The 15,985-nt window shown below is 43.5% G+C and overlaps 7 protein-coding genes across 7 annotated transcripts; 5 read left to right on the top strand and 2 right to left on the bottom strand.

The window, feature by feature from the left end:
* Positions 1–1,869: 1,869 nt before the first annotated feature.
* On the bottom strand, positions 1,870–2,536 carry IL334_001432 (uncharacterized protein; the record flags this gene model as incomplete). The annotated part of the gene is made up of 4 exons (XM_062933189.1): positions 1,870–1,889; positions 1,943–2,055; positions 2,139–2,173; positions 2,252–2,536. The coding sequence occupies 4 exons, from the start codon at positions 2,534–2,536 to the stop codon at positions 1,870–1,872; spliced, it is 453 nt and encodes a 150-aa protein (XP_062789240.1).
* Positions 2,537–3,437: 901 nt separating this feature from the next.
* On the top strand, positions 3,438–4,162 carry IL334_001431 (uncharacterized protein; the record flags this gene model as incomplete). Its single annotated transcript, XM_062933188.1, has 4 exons — positions 3,438–3,722; positions 3,809–3,843; positions 3,906–4,018; positions 4,071–4,162. 4 exons carry the CDS (start codon positions 3,438–3,440, stop codon positions 4,160–4,162), a joined length of 525 nt encoding a protein of 174 aa, XP_062789239.1.
* An 839-nt stretch (positions 4,163–5,001) lies between these two features.
* IL334_001430 (uncharacterized protein) lies at positions 5,002–6,530 on the top strand (the record flags this gene model as incomplete). Its single annotated transcript, XM_062933187.1, has 7 exons — positions 5,002–5,295; positions 5,342–5,376; positions 5,463–5,581; positions 5,706–5,825; positions 5,913–5,982; positions 6,055–6,284; positions 6,388–6,530. The coding sequence occupies 7 exons, from the start codon at positions 5,002–5,004 to the stop codon at positions 6,528–6,530; spliced, it is 1,011 nt and encodes a 336-aa protein (XP_062789238.1).
* A 482-nt stretch (positions 6,531–7,012) lies between these two features.
* Positions 7,013–8,475, top strand: IL334_001429 (uncharacterized protein; the record flags this gene model as incomplete). Its single annotated transcript, XM_062933186.1, has 7 exons — positions 7,013–7,303; positions 7,372–7,406; positions 7,521–7,639; positions 7,730–7,828; positions 7,914–7,983; positions 8,077–8,291; positions 8,360–8,475. 7 exons carry the CDS (start codon positions 7,013–7,015, stop codon positions 8,473–8,475), a joined length of 945 nt encoding a protein of 314 aa, XP_062789237.1.
* Positions 8,476–8,946: 471 nt separating this feature from the next.
* Positions 8,947–10,840, top strand: IL334_001428 (uncharacterized protein; the record flags this gene model as incomplete). Its single annotated transcript, XM_062933185.1, has 5 exons — positions 8,947–9,118; positions 9,176–9,417; positions 9,477–10,416; positions 10,479–10,590; positions 10,663–10,840. 5 exons carry the CDS (start codon positions 8,947–8,949, stop codon positions 10,838–10,840), a joined length of 1,644 nt encoding a protein of 547 aa, XP_062789236.1.
* An 820-nt stretch (positions 10,841–11,660) lies between these two features.
* Positions 11,661–12,848, top strand: IL334_001427 (uncharacterized protein; the record flags this gene model as incomplete). Its single annotated transcript, XM_062933184.1, has 1 exon — positions 11,661–12,848. One exon carries the CDS (start codon positions 11,661–11,663, stop codon positions 12,846–12,848), a length of 1,188 nt encoding a protein of 395 aa, XP_062789235.1.
* Positions 12,849–13,060: 212 nt separating this feature from the next.
* Positions 13,061–15,498, bottom strand: IL334_001426 (uncharacterized protein; the record flags this gene model as incomplete). The annotated part of the gene is made up of 9 exons (XM_062933183.1): positions 13,061–13,221; positions 13,274–13,331; positions 13,385–13,788; positions 13,850–14,131; positions 14,219–14,713; positions 14,793–14,971; positions 15,058–15,111; positions 15,168–15,222; positions 15,333–15,498. 9 exons carry the CDS (start codon positions 15,496–15,498, stop codon positions 13,061–13,063), a joined length of 1,854 nt encoding a protein of 617 aa, XP_062789234.1.
* Between the last annotated feature and the right edge of the window lie 487 nt (positions 15,499–15,985).

The raw sequence follows: 15,985 nt of genomic DNA, 5'->3' as shown, positions 1-15,985 counted from the left end.
CGCAAAAGCCCTTGTTGTATCAGTTCGGACAATGACAGGAGCTTTCATCTCGGATATGAAGCCACAAAGGACACCCTTGAATTAGAAGGCAGCTGGATTAGAGTCAGCTTCTGGCAAAAGTCTGAATGGTCTAGATCTCGCTTGATCATACTGTATTGTCATTATCCGTGAAATGGTCTTCGTCGTCTTTCAGCTGCTCAATGCCGTAAGCAGCTAAACGCCAGGTCAAAGTGGGAAGAAATGTCGACAAAGAAAACAAGGGCTTTAAGTATTCTATCCAAGGTTAGTCTGTGAATCAGGGGTGGGAGAAGCTGAAAAAGACTAGATGACTTGACAATCTGTCTCTGGCCCTACAGGGAAGTAGTACGACTCAATTTCATCGTTATAAAGTCTAAAGGAGCGTAAGTTGTACGGTGTGAATTAAAGGGCTTCGAATCCGACTATGAAAGCTGATGACGGAAGCTGATGACTTGAGCTCCACTGTAGAAGTTGGAAGCGAGGTTCGGCGAGAAGACTTTTCAGATAGATTGAGGACAAAATTGTAAAGCCGGTGGAGTACCGAGCAAGGTGTATACTGTGGAGTGCACGCAGTTTATGAGCTGCCATTTACGTGTGGTGCATACGTTGGAAGGCAAATACTGGTCGGGTATAAAATGGGGACAATCCCATACAGTTCAATCAGCCACTCTTGCTCTCCTGCTAAAAGCCAAATTTTTACGAATAACCCTTCAGACATACCAGTAGCTTCTGTATCAACCGCCCGAATCAATCGCAATGTCTGTCAGCTCACATACTAACACATACCCTGTGACTGATGACACCTCAAGGGTATTTCAGACTGATGGTACCGGTCGAACATGGCATACATACGCCAATAAAGATATAACTGATCAGAACTGGTGGTCTATCATGACTCGAATCAAGTGTGATGGATGTCGCGAAGTAGATCTGGATGTTCAAGGTGCACCTACTGAAACACTAAGATCTGTTGCTGCTCTGTGTACTACTGTACGTTGCTTCTTCATTTTCTATGACCTTTACTTGAGCCGATATACTGGGAATGGATCGTGCTGATGAGATCATACTCTGTTTCTGTGTTTGTGGGGTAGTGCAATACAACTCAGGTAAATGGAATTGTCCCACTTGATCAACCTCGTAATATCCGACTTTATCACGAAAGTTTACTTCCCTCACCTCCGACTCACACTCATTCAAATGGGACCATAATCAGCAATCATAGTCTTCGTGACTACGTCACTCAGATTCAATGTGATGTATGTCACTCAACTTGGCTGAACGTCACCGCAAGATCACGTTTCTCATTATGGTATAAGCCGATTTCGTGTCGAAACGTACGTACAAAATAGATTATCTGAGCACGAGTCACTCATACTGCAATACTATATGCCTGATTGGCTGATTGATTGCTCGTGCGATTACAATAGTGCTCGACTCATCATAGGGAAGTTGTCAGGAGCGTCAAAGCTGATTGGAAAACTAGATCCGAAAACCCCTAGTCATATGGCTCGTTTTCATTATATAAACAATCCTTGAGCTAATTATAGGGAACGTGTGAGATTAGAAAGAAACATCAGGCTTTGTACGTTCTGGGGACCACTGATTATGAACACGTACGAGCATAGTGACCTAGTTATTGCAACCGATAGATATCACATTATGCGGCAGTGGATTGATCACTTCTGTGCACAAACAATACATGGTAACATACCAACTCTTATATACGATCCCAGTCGGTCCAACAACATCCAGCTACAGTCACAACTTCTATCATAGACATTCCATCACCCTACAATGAACGTAAACCTGCCGAAGGGACCTCGTCGTAGACCTTAATTCTGAAGTGTTGCTTTACTGATCGACGATCCAGACTTGAAAAACACATGATCAGCTTCTCATGACGTAGATCTCAAGGCAAACTCACCTTGATTAGTGTTTCCTGAACTGCATTGATAAGTCTGAGGGGCATTGATGCCTTCATCAAGACATTGAGTTCCACCGGTGATGGCAATTCGATCGTCGGTGGTCAAGTACCAGCTACAGTATATAGCAAACCCAATCATCAATCGCACTGTTTAAAACCTCGCTTTACGAAGTTTGAAGATTGGTACGGTACTTACGTCTGCGCAAATGATCCTGGAGCAGAGTTTCCAAGCTATCATCCCAAATAAACACCAGTGCATTCCGAATTGGGTTTGAGTGTGAAAAGGACGACTGAAAGCCGATCACTTACCTTTACCAGCTCGTTATTAGCATTCCCAGCTCCAGCATCTAAAGCAAAAGTAGATCCATGAAGGATGATACTGCCACTGCCAGGATTGATATCCCATCTAGCTGCAGAAGTGCAGTCCACAATGGTTACCTGAGTACCTGCGACCCACTTATTACCGAAGGGAGAAAGACATTTGTTGTCTCTTGCAGATCGGATTTTGACTGCAGAGTATCGCTTAGCGACGGGAGATGACGTGACAAGGGATAAGAGAGAGATAAGGGTGATGAAGATAGCAGGAGTGATCATGTTCAGCTGATGTTACTGTTGTATCGTATATGTGATGATTGATTTGAAATCCAAGTCTGGTTGATTCGAACGATCTGGGTCAAGTATATAACGAGAAGGCGACCTCATATACATATATTTGTCGCTTTCTCTTCGGGTAAGTAACACAGTTTAGTCAGGTTGACGTATTTCTTGGTTCACAGCTTGTTGTCAATCCAATATCCACCTGCGATCAAGACGGACAACCGAATCTCGGTAGAATTCACTACTCACGTTGGCCCTCCTTTCTTTCGCTTCTCACTACCAGGTGATCTGGACTGCCTTTGCTGTAGTGATAAACTTGTATCGCTCTCGAGGGAAGGCGCTTTCCCCGAGCTCAAATTTTTTTCTTGGACTTTCGGTTAAACATACATTACATTGACCAGATGACGATGCATGTTCAGTTTCCACTCGGGCCTCCCCCTCAGTCGTAGCCTACCTAGCGACGATGGGCTGTCGGCCATGTAGGCACAATCGATCCGCAGCGTGGGGAAAGATTTGATCCGCGTTTTAGCACTTTGACAATTTGTGATATTTTCAACGCTAAATGATACTCAAAGCGAGTTCTAGCGACGATTTATTTGCGGATGATGCGGACCAACATGAGGCGATGTAAGTTTATCGCTGATTACTCTGCGGACAATGGTGCGATGTAGATTGAGATACCGGCTTGGAAGAAACTGAGCTAAAGTAGAACCCCAAACATAGCCGAGCATGTCGGATGCTCACGAATTCGACAAAAGGCGGTTTGTATTAGCTAGATGGGCTGGCCGACATGAAAGAAATATAAAAACTCATCTTCATCGTGGGAGGTATCGGCTTCCTGTTCCCCAAGAACCCTCCTGTCACATTCACCATTGAAACACGTCATCCTCCATCCAATATGTACTTGTCCACTCTCACAGCTCTCGCTATCACCACACTCAGCTTTGTAACTTCTTCGCCTATCCAGAAGAGATATTCTGCCGCCAAGATTCAGTCTGTCCAAGACGGTCTTTGCCTTGCTCCCTTCACTACCTGGACTAACGGTACTGTTGTAGGTACTACGGGATGTGATCAAGCTGCTACTTGGGATATCAATCCTGGAAGTGGTAGTATCATTCTGCATGGGACTACCTGGGCGTTACAGGCTCAAGGTGGAGGTAGCACCAATAACGCTGCTGTAGTCGTGAGTGGATTCCTCTTCATTCCACGATATGTCTTTCACCTTCTATAACGCGGTGGTCGAGAGCTTACTTGTCATACATTCGTTAGTTGTGGAAGAGTTCTCCTGGAGTCTTCGCTCAAACGTAAGCCGTATGACTTCCCTTTAGTACTGTTGATGATCTGGACCCTGATCATACCCGTCAAGCTGGTATCTAACTGGTGATAACCGAATTGCCATTACCAACGGTGTCCAATGCTTGGATGAAGGTTCCACTGGTCCACAGACTTACCAATGCACTGATTTCAATACCAATCAAGGTAAGCGAATTCAATTATGGCACGAAACCTGCTAACGTTGGATCCCGTTAAGCTTGGAACATCGTCCCGGCTACTGGTACTCCTCCTCCCAATCACACTATCGGTCGAGTCGCTGAAAGAGGAGCTCAACCTACCGCTGCTTAGGCCAGGAAACAAGGTGAGTCGGATATTCCTTCATCACTGGCTTGAAATGAAACTTTGGTGTAAGGCTGATGTTTTGATTGACTTGCCCCACAAACTCTCCAGACCAATTCCATTTCTATCGGGAGATGTAATGCAGAGTGTCTAGAAGATCTTGCATATTAAGCGAGGAAATGACGAAAGGAATCATGATCGAATATAGTTGAAGAGACATTACGAGAGAAATAATTGAAATAATTGAAATCCGCTTGCGGTTTCTGTATGAAGTCAAAGAAGATGTACTCGTAATCGTAGTCTTTTTGTTGCGCCTGAACCGCGGATCTGAGATATCTGAACTCCTTCTGAAAATGCCAAGACAAAAGAAAGTCATCTCGGAAATAACTCAACCGAGTGAAACGATGTAGAAGAGTGGTGCCTAGATAAAAGAGGAGATCAGCAGACTGATTTCAACTTTGCACAGCTTTCTCATGCCTTCTTCATATGTGTCTCTGGAGGTATCCCCCCCTTAGCATTCATCTTCATCCTCTGATCATCCATCGACGGAGATCTCAGTATGCAACGCTTGGGATATATAAAACACAGAGAAGCAACCTCCCGTCAAAGGGATATTGCTCGGACTTCCCCCTGCGTTTGATATTCGGTATTCAGGGGCTATGCATCGTTCCTGTAGATCGAACAACAAGGTCAGATGATCCATCCATTTTGGTATTTTGACGATTGAAGATTGAGAACACGGGTGAGTGGGATACATATATTATAGCACCCCTTTCTATTGTTCTTCTTCCTGATTCTTAGAGCTTACTAATCATCGGCAAAGCATCATTAGCAGTCCATTCAATATCATGCTTTCCATCTTCATTCCTCTCCTCGCTTTACTCCCGCTCATCGTATCCTCTCCTACTCCTATCCAGCTCAGCAAGCGGTACAGCGGTGTCAAAATCCAGTCATTCCGAAACGGTCTGTGCTTGTCACCAGTCGGTAGATCAGTCGGTAACAATGTCCAGGTAGCTACTATCGGGTGTTATCAAGCTCGCACATGGAATATCAACCCAGGTAGTGGTGCTATTAGCGTCAGTGGTAATGAAGGTTTCGTAGTGGATGCGGGGACCGGCAATCAAAATGGCGAAGTTTTGAAAGTGAGTCTTCATACCAAGCTCACGATCCGCTGACGTATATGATCAGCTATGGCAAAGTTACCCAGGTCTCTTCCAGCAAACGTATGTTATTCTCCTCTTGTTTCATTCGAAACCATGACCAAGTGCTGCGATCTCTCTTTGAGCGTAGTTGTTAACGATGATCGCAGCTGGTACCTCACCGATGATCGACGAATCGCCATTACTGGAGGTAATCAATGTCTCGATCAAGGTAATAATGATTCTGGTACACAAACATGGGAATGTAGTCCGGGTAACCTCAATCAAAGTGAGTTTATACACCTCTTCTCATGAAAAGGGCTTCAATCACTCTTCACTTTTATCCCACTTTTCTTCTATCACATCCGTTATCTTGCCCTTGATTACGCTGATCATTTTCCCTTTCATGCTAGTTTGGACTATCGTCCAAGCAGATGAACCCTACTATCCCATTTCCGGTCAATCCGCGGTGCTCAATCCTCCAGTTGGACTTACGTATCTGGACCCTCAAGATGCGGGTCAGCGAATCCACCGTGAGTATATATCCTCTGCATCCAGGACTTCTCTTTTCTTATCCAGGAGGAACGCCACGCAAAGCTTTGACTGATTGTTTATCGAAGCCTCTGGACGACCTGATTTGGCTATCACCGTAAGCGCAGGTGCAGCAGCTTTCGGAGGATATGTCGATGTGTGAGTTTGAAGCGCTCCTGAAAGTCTTCCTCTTGCTTTCTTGTCGAGTTGACGGTGCCGATGGTACAATAGAGCATATGATTTCGCGAATAGCGATAGTAATGTACAGCTTCAGCGTTGGAATTTCTTTACCGCTCCAACAGACAATACTATCATAACTCTCTCACAAGCAGATAACAATTACTGCTTGAGCGTCGGAGCCAACCCTACTGATGGAACAAGACCCATCTTGCAGGACTGTGATACTACTGAGAACACGAGATGGGAATGGGATGGCCAGCATTTCAAAGCGAGAGGAACAAGTAAGAAACCTTTTCTGCCCTTACACTCCCTTTGATTTCTCCACTTCACTTGCATACATCCGTTCCCTGCGAATCGACTTGCTGATATCTCTTCCACGAACAGATCTTTGTCTTGATGTGAGAGCCGAATCTACTCCAATTCATTATTCGCATTTCCCGCCATACGATATCCAGCGAACACTTCAGGTATGGACTTGCTCACAAGGGAATCGAAACCAGGAGTTCTTTACCATTGGACTTCCTTGATCTGTGTGCGATTGAGTGGTTGGAACGGACAATCTAAACATGCGTATTTGAACGGAGTCTTCATAATTGATGTAAATAGTTAAAAGGAGGATTTTCTATTCAAGTGCTGTGGGCAATATCGACCTGTACATTTTTGGTAGGTAGCGACTTATGTGGTATGACACATGTATAAAAGCTGAGTATAGTGCCCATGATCATTGAGGAGAGGCAAGTAAAATGTGCATGCGTTTGGCCTCTTATCCTCAACTGTCACAGGGTAGGGCCTCGACAAAAACGTTGGATCTGCGTCAAACACGACGTACAATCTAAAATGATCCGCCAAAGCTGTGTCAGTGTGGGACCGTTTCGCATGTCATATGATCCTGTTGCGACATACCTCGGATATGCATCTTCCCCTCGCAAATCATCCTTTTTGTCTTCCTGTACAGGATGCATAAAACCAACTTCCCATACAATTCATCTGACTCTTCACCATCCTTGTAATGTTGCTCAACGACCTCTTTGCACTCCTGTGCATGTGCACCGTCTTCGCCACTCCTATCTTGGTAGAAAAGCGTTACACGGCAATCCGCATCAAATCTTATCGGAACAATGAATGCCTTCATCCCAACGGTGACAAGTCAACTTGGGGTCCTGGAACTCAAGTAGGTACCACCGGCTGCGATAAGGCTGCTATGCGGACTGCTAGTCCTGGAAGTGGAAACATCGTCTTGTACAACACTGATTTAGTCGTCGACGCTGGTACTGGAATTGAGAATGGTGAGCAGGTGACAGTAAGTACTGTATCAAGGACACGAACAAGAGACACGAGTCTGGACTGAGCAGTATTTTCGTCTGTCAGCTTGCCGCGAAATCATCAGGAAAATTCCAGCAGACGTAAGTACCACCCACATACATCCAGCATACATCCAGCATACATGTTTCCGTGCGCGACTTTGATGGGTTGAGCACTGCAGGAATAGCTAATACCGAATTGTTTTCATTTGATAGATGGTACTGGACCATCGATGATCGACTTGCTATAACAGGCGGGACACAGTGTCTTGACCAAGGCAGTGAAGAAGAAGGAACTCAAACTTGGAAATGTATATCCGGTAATACCAATCAAAGTAAGTCAACTCACTCGCTTTGCTTTCCTTTCCAATGTCAATCGTTAGGTCACCAAATATCATACGAGTATAGCTGAATCGGGCTTACAGTCTGGATTTGCCAGACTCCCATTCCTGAAAATCCAGTTTTTGATCCACCTTTAGGTAATATCTACGATGACTCTTCAACAGGCGGGAAAAGATTGCATCGTAAGTTTACATTGATTCGATTGAGTTCTGGGGTTTACCCGATGCTGGTAAGGGAGAAATATAGCTGATATGAAGTGAAATGCAGCTGTTGGAAGATCAGATTTAGCTTTGACTCTAGATGGAGGATTTGAAATGAGCGGTAGAAGCGCCGTCATGTCAGTCTTTCAAATGGGCCATTCCCCCTCCCCCATTTTTGAAACCGTTTTCACTCCTCGCCAAATACGCTGCTGATCCGCGTGATTGGTTAGAGCTTATTCCCAGCCTAATGAAAGTCCAAACTCCTCTGCTCAGCTTCTCAATCTTACTATTGGAAGCGGCATCTTTGTTTCCTCATTACATGACTCTACGACTTGCCTGGATGCTGGATATGATCCTCACAATGGGGCAATCGCAAGATTTATCAATTGCGGTGAGGCAGCGAGATGGGATTGGGATGGTAGTAAGCTCAAGTTATTTAATCAAAGTGAGCGCATTTGATTTACTCTGCAGTATCGGCACACTTGATTTACAGGCTAAATCTTGTTTTGACAGATCTATGCCTTGATGTCCAAGCTGAATCTGTTCGCTTGAATGAGATTCTCAAAAGACTTCAAGTCTGGGAATGTATTCAAGGTAATACCAATCAAGAGTTTTTCACTTTGACTTGAGGAGATAGCTGTTAAAGACAATTGAGCTTTCTGACGGCCACGGCTGTAGATGTGCAGAAGTCCTGAATGTTTAATAAAATTCAATTGAATTTACCGAGAAATCAGGACCATGAAATATGTATCTCATTTGATTTGTTGATAAGCGTAATGCAGAGAGGGATTTAAGCGAACCTCGAGCATGTGTCCTGAACATTACTGTACCAGTAATTATCCCAAGTTTCGCGGCGGCTATGGAATGCACGTATGGTGAGATAACGGTAAAACCTCTTTTTGTAAATGGCGTGATCTCGTCTCGACTCGCAGATGTAGTTCTGGGAGAAGGAAGGAAACAGAGAAAGATAACAATAATGCAGTACGATTTACTTCTTTACTGAGCAGCACTAATTGACTACTGAGTTCTTTCACTATTTTTGCGATCCTCGTCTGGGCGAACTACTTGATCCGCTTCATCGATTATTGAGGTTGATCAAGATGACAAATCACCATTTTGCCGTACCTTATCAGTCTGATGATGTAGAATCTCACCACGATTTAGATCACAAAGAGCGGGATGTACCTGCGGGAGATATTGTGACGGAGAATGAGAATCGAGACTTGAAACGAGGTCTTGCTCAAAGACATATATCGATGATTGCCTTGGCTGGTGAGTCTACCAATGAGAAACTTCTTGCTGCATTGGCTGGTTCTGACAGTATATCAGGCTCCATCGGTACTGGATTATTCTTGAGTCTGGGTAGTTCTATTCAAACTGGTGGTCCACTCGGCGCTCTATTAGGTTATGGTTTCATTGGATTAATCGTATGTGCGGTGCAATTCGCTTTGGGAGAAGTCACCGCTCTACTCCCCGTCAGTGGGTCTTTTGTTCGACACGCAGAATTCCTCGTAGATCCCTCTTTAGGTTTCGCTTTGGGTTGGAACATCGTATATGGAAATTGGCTATCCGTGAGCATTTTTCTGATAACAAGCTCTATCGTAAACAATATGCTAAAGAAGCTCGACAGATCCCTTCTGAGATTTCCGCTATTTGTGTTCTCTTTCAATACTGGACAGATCTCAATCCATCAGTATTCATCATCATTTTTATCGTCCTCACAGCCGCTGTGGGCCTTATCAATATCCGTTGGTACGGAGAAATTGAATTTGCTTTTGCGATCATCAAGATTTTGCTTATAGTAGGATTGATTCTCTTGGGACTTGTAATCGACCTTGGAGGAGTATCCGGCGTTGCTAGAATTGGATTTAGATACTGGAAATCACCGGGACCATTTGTGGAATATATCGGAACTGGAAGTCTTGGTAACTTTTTGGGATTTTGGTCAGTCATGATCAATGCGGTATTCAGTTTCGCAGGTGTAGAAAGTGTAGCTATGGCAGCGGCTGAAACTCAAAATCCTCGAAGATCAATCCCTCGAGCAGTCAAGAGAGTTTTCGCAAGAGTAACTCTGTTCTACGTTTTGGCTGTATTGATTGTCGGAATGTTAGTTTCAAGTGATGATGAGAGATTAGGTGATGATTCTGGTACAGCAGCAACATCACCTTTTGTGCTTGCAGCTTCTTCAGCAGGTATAAAAGCGATTCCATCAATAGTCAACGCCGTTGTGATTACATCGGCTTTCAGTTCTTCAAATCAAGCTTTATTAGCAGGTACCAGAGTATTATATGGATTAGGTCTTAAAGGCCAAGCACCGAAAATATTCCTTAAAACAAATCGATGGGGTACACCATACGTGTGTGTTTCGATTTACGTATTATTCTCATTCCTCGCTTTCATGTCTCTGTCCGAAAGCGCTCTCACAGTCTTTTACTGGCTTCTCGATTTAGTAGGATGTGGAGTATTGATTTCATGGAGTGCGGTTCTGGTGAATCATCTTCGATTGGTCGCAGCAATGCGGAAACAAGGTATATCAAGAAAACGATTACCTTGGTATAATTGGTGGACCCGTGAGTGACTACGTATCACTTGAAAACACTGTACTTGTTATCGCTAACCTTGTTGGTTTTAGCTTATGCATCTGCTATCGCCCTCTTCTTCTGTCTCCTTATCCTCTTGACTAATGGCTGGTCAGTCTTTACAAAAGGAGGATGGTCAGCAGCAGGATTCGTCACATCATACTTGTGAGTTTTCGTGCCCGTTGTCATGTTGTAGGGGAAACCACTGAACTTTTCATCCATGAATTTCCTTAACAGGGATATCCCACTCGTTTTAGCTGCGTATCTCATTTGGAAACTCTATAAACGGACAAAATTAGTTTCACTAGCAGATATCCCTATCGAAGAAGTTTTACACTACATCTCGGAGAACCCGGAAGAACCTGAAGTAGTACACAAGAGTTGGGTTAAGTGGATCTCCTGGTTATGGGACTAAGAGCATGTATTCTCGCTCTCCTTGAAGAAGCTGGATTACTCATGTTGAAGTAATTAGATAACTTCGAGCTTTAAAGAAGTCGTAATAGATTGTACCCTTTCGATACATCTCTCAATGATATGAACTCGATATATTTCTCAAAAAATGTGTTTGTTTCATTCTAAGATTACAAGAACATAGAAAATCACCTGCAGAGTTGCATTATTGGAAAACCCCAGTGTTCCACGCATGGTCCAGAATCTCATGCATGTCTGACAAGATCGTTTGGAATGCTCATCTTCCTTTACGGATTGACGAGGAATGTATTCATGAAGTAGTAGGTAGGATCCCGAACATTCCGGTAACTTGACTTTGTGGTTGAAATATTACTCATTGACCTTCGGTGGCGTGATAAGTGCTAATCAGTCTAAGCGAAGTTATGGTAAAGAAAGATCGACGCCACCAAAAAAATATCATACTTTGACTGCATTACAAAGGAATAAAGGCGTCATGTCATGTAATCTGTCTGCTCTTTGTTACCAAGGAATTGTTGTTATAGATGTACAATAAACGATTGTGCATATCAACAATAAGCATAGCGAGGAATGGAAGTATTACGCGATGATGAAATTGATGATGTGATACATTGGAATTATTTGTACCTTTCCCCCTGCCTTCGTCATGATGGTTCCAAGGTTTTGGGTAAGCTTCATAGAAGAATGATCAGTAATAATTCATCTCCTGATATGAGTTCGACAGTCTCATCATAGTTATAGAAGTCATGAAAGCGAACCATACCCTTGTCTGAAGGTGGAACAGAAAGAACGACACCTTGACCTTGATGTCACCTCCTCATCGTCCACCTCGACCACCTGGAGTCAAAATAGCGTTTTCCGATTTATCAGAACTTCATCCTCTGATCCTATCATATCTGAAACTCCTTTCTCCTCAAACGCTCCTGTCACTTTCCAAATCGTTATATAACGAACTCCTGCCAGTGGTGTATAATCGAATATCGTTGAATCAACATAATGCCCAATCACTTTTTCATGGTTTCTTCCCGTTATCGGAATCATATAGACGTGTTGGGCATAATAGAAACATAAGGACTCTCCCATTACCAGGTCGAAGAGCAAGGTCTTCTCCGCCAGATATCAGAGTATCCTCAACATCAATATCGACTTCATCACATTCACGTAAATCCTTCGCATTAGGTTTAACTCAATATTTGATATTGGAAGATGCTGAGAGTTTAAGCTTGATCTGTCAAGCCCATATGGAGCTTTTATCGTATTCACCAATATCATCCGATCCGAATCGGAATTCATCTTCTTCCATCTCCAACTCGGATTCAAATTCAACATCAGACTCGAATTTGATGTATATAGATACAAGAAGAATAGACGATTATTCGTATTCTTGGCCTTTGAAGAACGTTCATACTTTATCGGTAGGTTGGCCCCTGATAAGGTATTTAGCGGAAAGCCACACGACTCATCCAAAGGAAAAACCATTACCTATCTGTTGTATTCCATTTGAGTCTAAAGTTCTGGTGATTGACATCGGGAGATTGGGAGGCGTTAGGAAAAGGTTTTTAAGACAAGCCATAGGTGAATTAGCAAGTGAATTTACCTTGGAAAAGTTAGAACTCAGGATATCGACTGTTCAAGATTTGAAAGAGCAAGAAGAGATTTATATACCACCGATAGAACATCCGCCCCCCGCAGCTGAAATTAGAATAGTCATCCTAAAACCATACTCAAAGCACAAAGGTGAAATTCCGATTTTGAGTGCCGTCGACAGTACAACGCAGTACGTGAATGCTATCAAGACGTTTCTCGTGGATACGGGAAGAAGGAATTTCAGATTACCAAAGATCGAAATTGTTATTGGCATTCACCAGGAGGTGGAGAAATTGGTGAGGGAATCAATTCAGGGAGAGTCGCAAGTCGGAGGAGTTGCAAGGAGCGTTGGTCAAAGAGCTTTGGATGCAACGACGTTCAGCGATATAGCATCAGTGGAGCTTTGAGAGAGGAATCTTGGGAGACATCTGTAACATATTGGCATTCACTTAACACAATGACAAATAGATTCAGCCTTGACTTTGTGACTACATGCATACCTGCTAGGCACATCGCTATCCCCCTCTTCTTCACCGACATTATCTGCCTCCTTGCTTCAACTCGATAATTCTTTATTCTAATCCAAGGGTTACATGGCACCACTCGTTGACCTCATAATTCACAATAACCATCTGATAACTTGCTCTTTCCTCAAGACTTTCTCGTGGATATAGACTAATTCGTCTGCATTGTCTGTGAACCATGGATGATCATGTGCTCTGGAAGCTCTCATCCGTATGTCGGGATCGGGTTCCAGCAGACTGCTGATGAAGGCCTTGCCTATGACATCCAATATTAGTACAAGTGTAGCAGTATACTGGTACGGACGAACCTCCTTCGGACCATTTATCCCATACGTCATGTTCGACCCATTGGCTGATATCCATTGTCTATGGAATGACCGGATCAGTGCCTGTGAGGACGACATATGTGAAGTACTTACCTTGAAGACTTCAATTTCGTCATTGATGAGATCAATAGTCAACTGTCTTTTTAGCGCCATGGAAGGCTGCGGGACGGCTGAACCGTGGCTGGGGGGAATGATTTTGCTTCTCTTACTGATATGGGTGTGTAAATTCTCTGAAATGATTTTTAGATGATCGAGATGATCCTCTAAGCCATGTTCATCTAGTTCATCTTCTCCTTCCTGTGTCCCAAACTCTTCGATAGGATCATCAGATAAAAAGCCTTCGTCCTGTAGACAAGATTCCGTAGATATGTCCTCTACAGGACTTCCCGATCTGGTCGCGGTCTGATGAGCAGGCTGCGAATTGCCATACTGACACCAATGGCCGGTATTGATATCGCTGTAAGGATGCCGCCAAGTGGCTATCCAGTATAGCGTGACTACAGTCCAAGCTAGCTCAATCAGTTTACAGTCCATTTGGCTCTGAGCGTTGGGACTGACCGCCGGTCGCCCACATGTCCATCCCTCTTTCTTCTCTCCACCATCTTTTACCCACATCCTCCTTTACCCCCTCGTACGGTGGAACAAGACCACAGCTTCCCTTGACATATTCAGGCGGAAGATAGATCGAAGTCACATTGGCATCGTAAGGTTTACTATGATGCAACCCATCGTCCAGAGTCGAAAGAAGTCGAGATTTGGTGATAGCGGATCCGAAGTCACCTAAGAGTATTCGAGGATACGCACAAGAGGTATGGAGAAGGATGTTCTCGGGTTTTACATCTAAAAAGTCACCGTTGATTTTGAATCAGAGTGATGGTAAGAGATCGGTATATAACACGTTTTACTTATCGAAAAGAGGGGTCTTACCTCTATGAGCGATTCCTTTTTCATGTAGGTATTTCAACCCGCTGATCAATTGCCATCCAATCCACCTCGTCTCATCTTCTCTCAAATGAACATGTTTCTGAATATAACTGAACATATCTCCTCCAGTCACAAGTTCCAATACTAAATGGATCTTCTGGACTTCATCATCATCTTTATGTGCGACATAATCAAGTAGTCTCAGTATATTGGGATGATCCACGTCTTTCAGGATCCGAATCTCAAGTTTGATCTTATATTCATATCCGGGCTGACAGTTGACCGTTTTAATCGCCACTTGAATTTTGTTTGAGATGTGGGTACCGAGATGAACCATTCCCCAGGATCCACTCCCTAAAGGATAATTATGAATGATCCACGGATTAACTAGGAAATGAGATTTTGGATCTGAAGTATGGAATACACGGAGATCCTTTGCGATCTCTTGCGTCGATGGAACACTAAACAATGCGTGAGGATGGTGGGAGTACGTAAACGCTGTGTTTCAACACGGTATGAGTACATCAAGACGTTTCATCTTGTTCACAAAGAAGAAATGATCTACTCTATGACTTACAGCCATCAATTCCAGGTAGTTCCAGGATATCGCCATCTCTTAGAATCATACTTTTAGTGCTTATCTCCTTTCCATCGATCCTCTCTTTGTAGGATCCATAGTTTTCCTTGTTGACGGTGTATCCGTTGGTTGATGTGTCATGAATTATTGCGATGGACAGTGCAGTAGTAGTTCTTACACTGCGGAACAAGAACATCTAGGTCGTTATTCATTCGACTACCTATACTTCTGGGAGAAAGAACGTTAAGACCGATTGGAGACTCACGCGTACAGTCGTAGATGGCGGTGAGAGATGCGAGGATTACTGATCACTAAATCGCTGCAATTTTTTGAACTCAGTGGACAACATCGGATCTGTCTTAAAAGACTATTTACCAGGAAGGATCTCTGCCAATCCAGAAGATACTATTCAAAGTGATGCGAATCTCTCCTATTCAGTAGAATCAGTACCGGCATTACACGTTCTGCCAACGATCTGCGTTGATGATATGTAAGGTGAAATAGCCTAAAACTGATGCAAGCAGAACCTCGAATACTCACTTGTCTGATCTCCACGCTTCATACACAATGTTCCCACCAAATCCTCTTCGACTTCCCTTCTCCTCCGCGAAGTGAGCATAATCTTCATATTTTTCTGTTGACGTACCAAGTGCGCTGGGCTGATTTGAGACAGTTCCACGTCATCGCTCCACTGCCTCTTTGTCATTGGTATCGTTCTAAGAGGGGGTTTAGGTAGAATTAGATGGGATATCAGTGGATCAATTTATGAGTCACGAGTAGGTCAGTCAGTTGCGATTAGGATGAATTCGGTAAGGGTGTTTTGGTCAGAATGTTTGGATTTAGAGACGAGAAAGCTCGGCCCTTCGAGTATACCAAGCTTCGACTATCACCTTTATGTGTGAGCACTCCAGTAATATATCCCAATATAGGATATGATGATCAGAAATTAGAGAACAAGAAAGGAAGAAGAAGAAGAAGAAGGAAAAGTCATACTCGAGTATTAAATTAGAAATGATGACATCATCATATTTCCCTCCTCTTCCGAAAAGAAAAGTTCGAACCACACAAATCATACCAAAAGTTGGATCTTCTTATAAATGTATCCACCGTGTAGTAAATCTTTAGACACATCACTCATTGGTCGTCTCGGAGCAGAGCCGGCTGATCGCCCGCATATCAAAGTAATCAAAGAT

Source organism: Kwoniella shivajii, chromosome 2 (assembly GCF_035658355.1).
Source record: "Kwoniella shivajii chromosome 2, complete sequence".
Classification (NCBI taxonomy): domain Eukaryota; kingdom Fungi; phylum Basidiomycota; class Tremellomycetes; order Tremellales; family Cryptococcaceae; genus Kwoniella; species Kwoniella shivajii.
The sequence above is the reverse complement of the archived record's forward strand: the minus strand, read 5'-3'. Positions and strand labels throughout refer to the sequence as shown.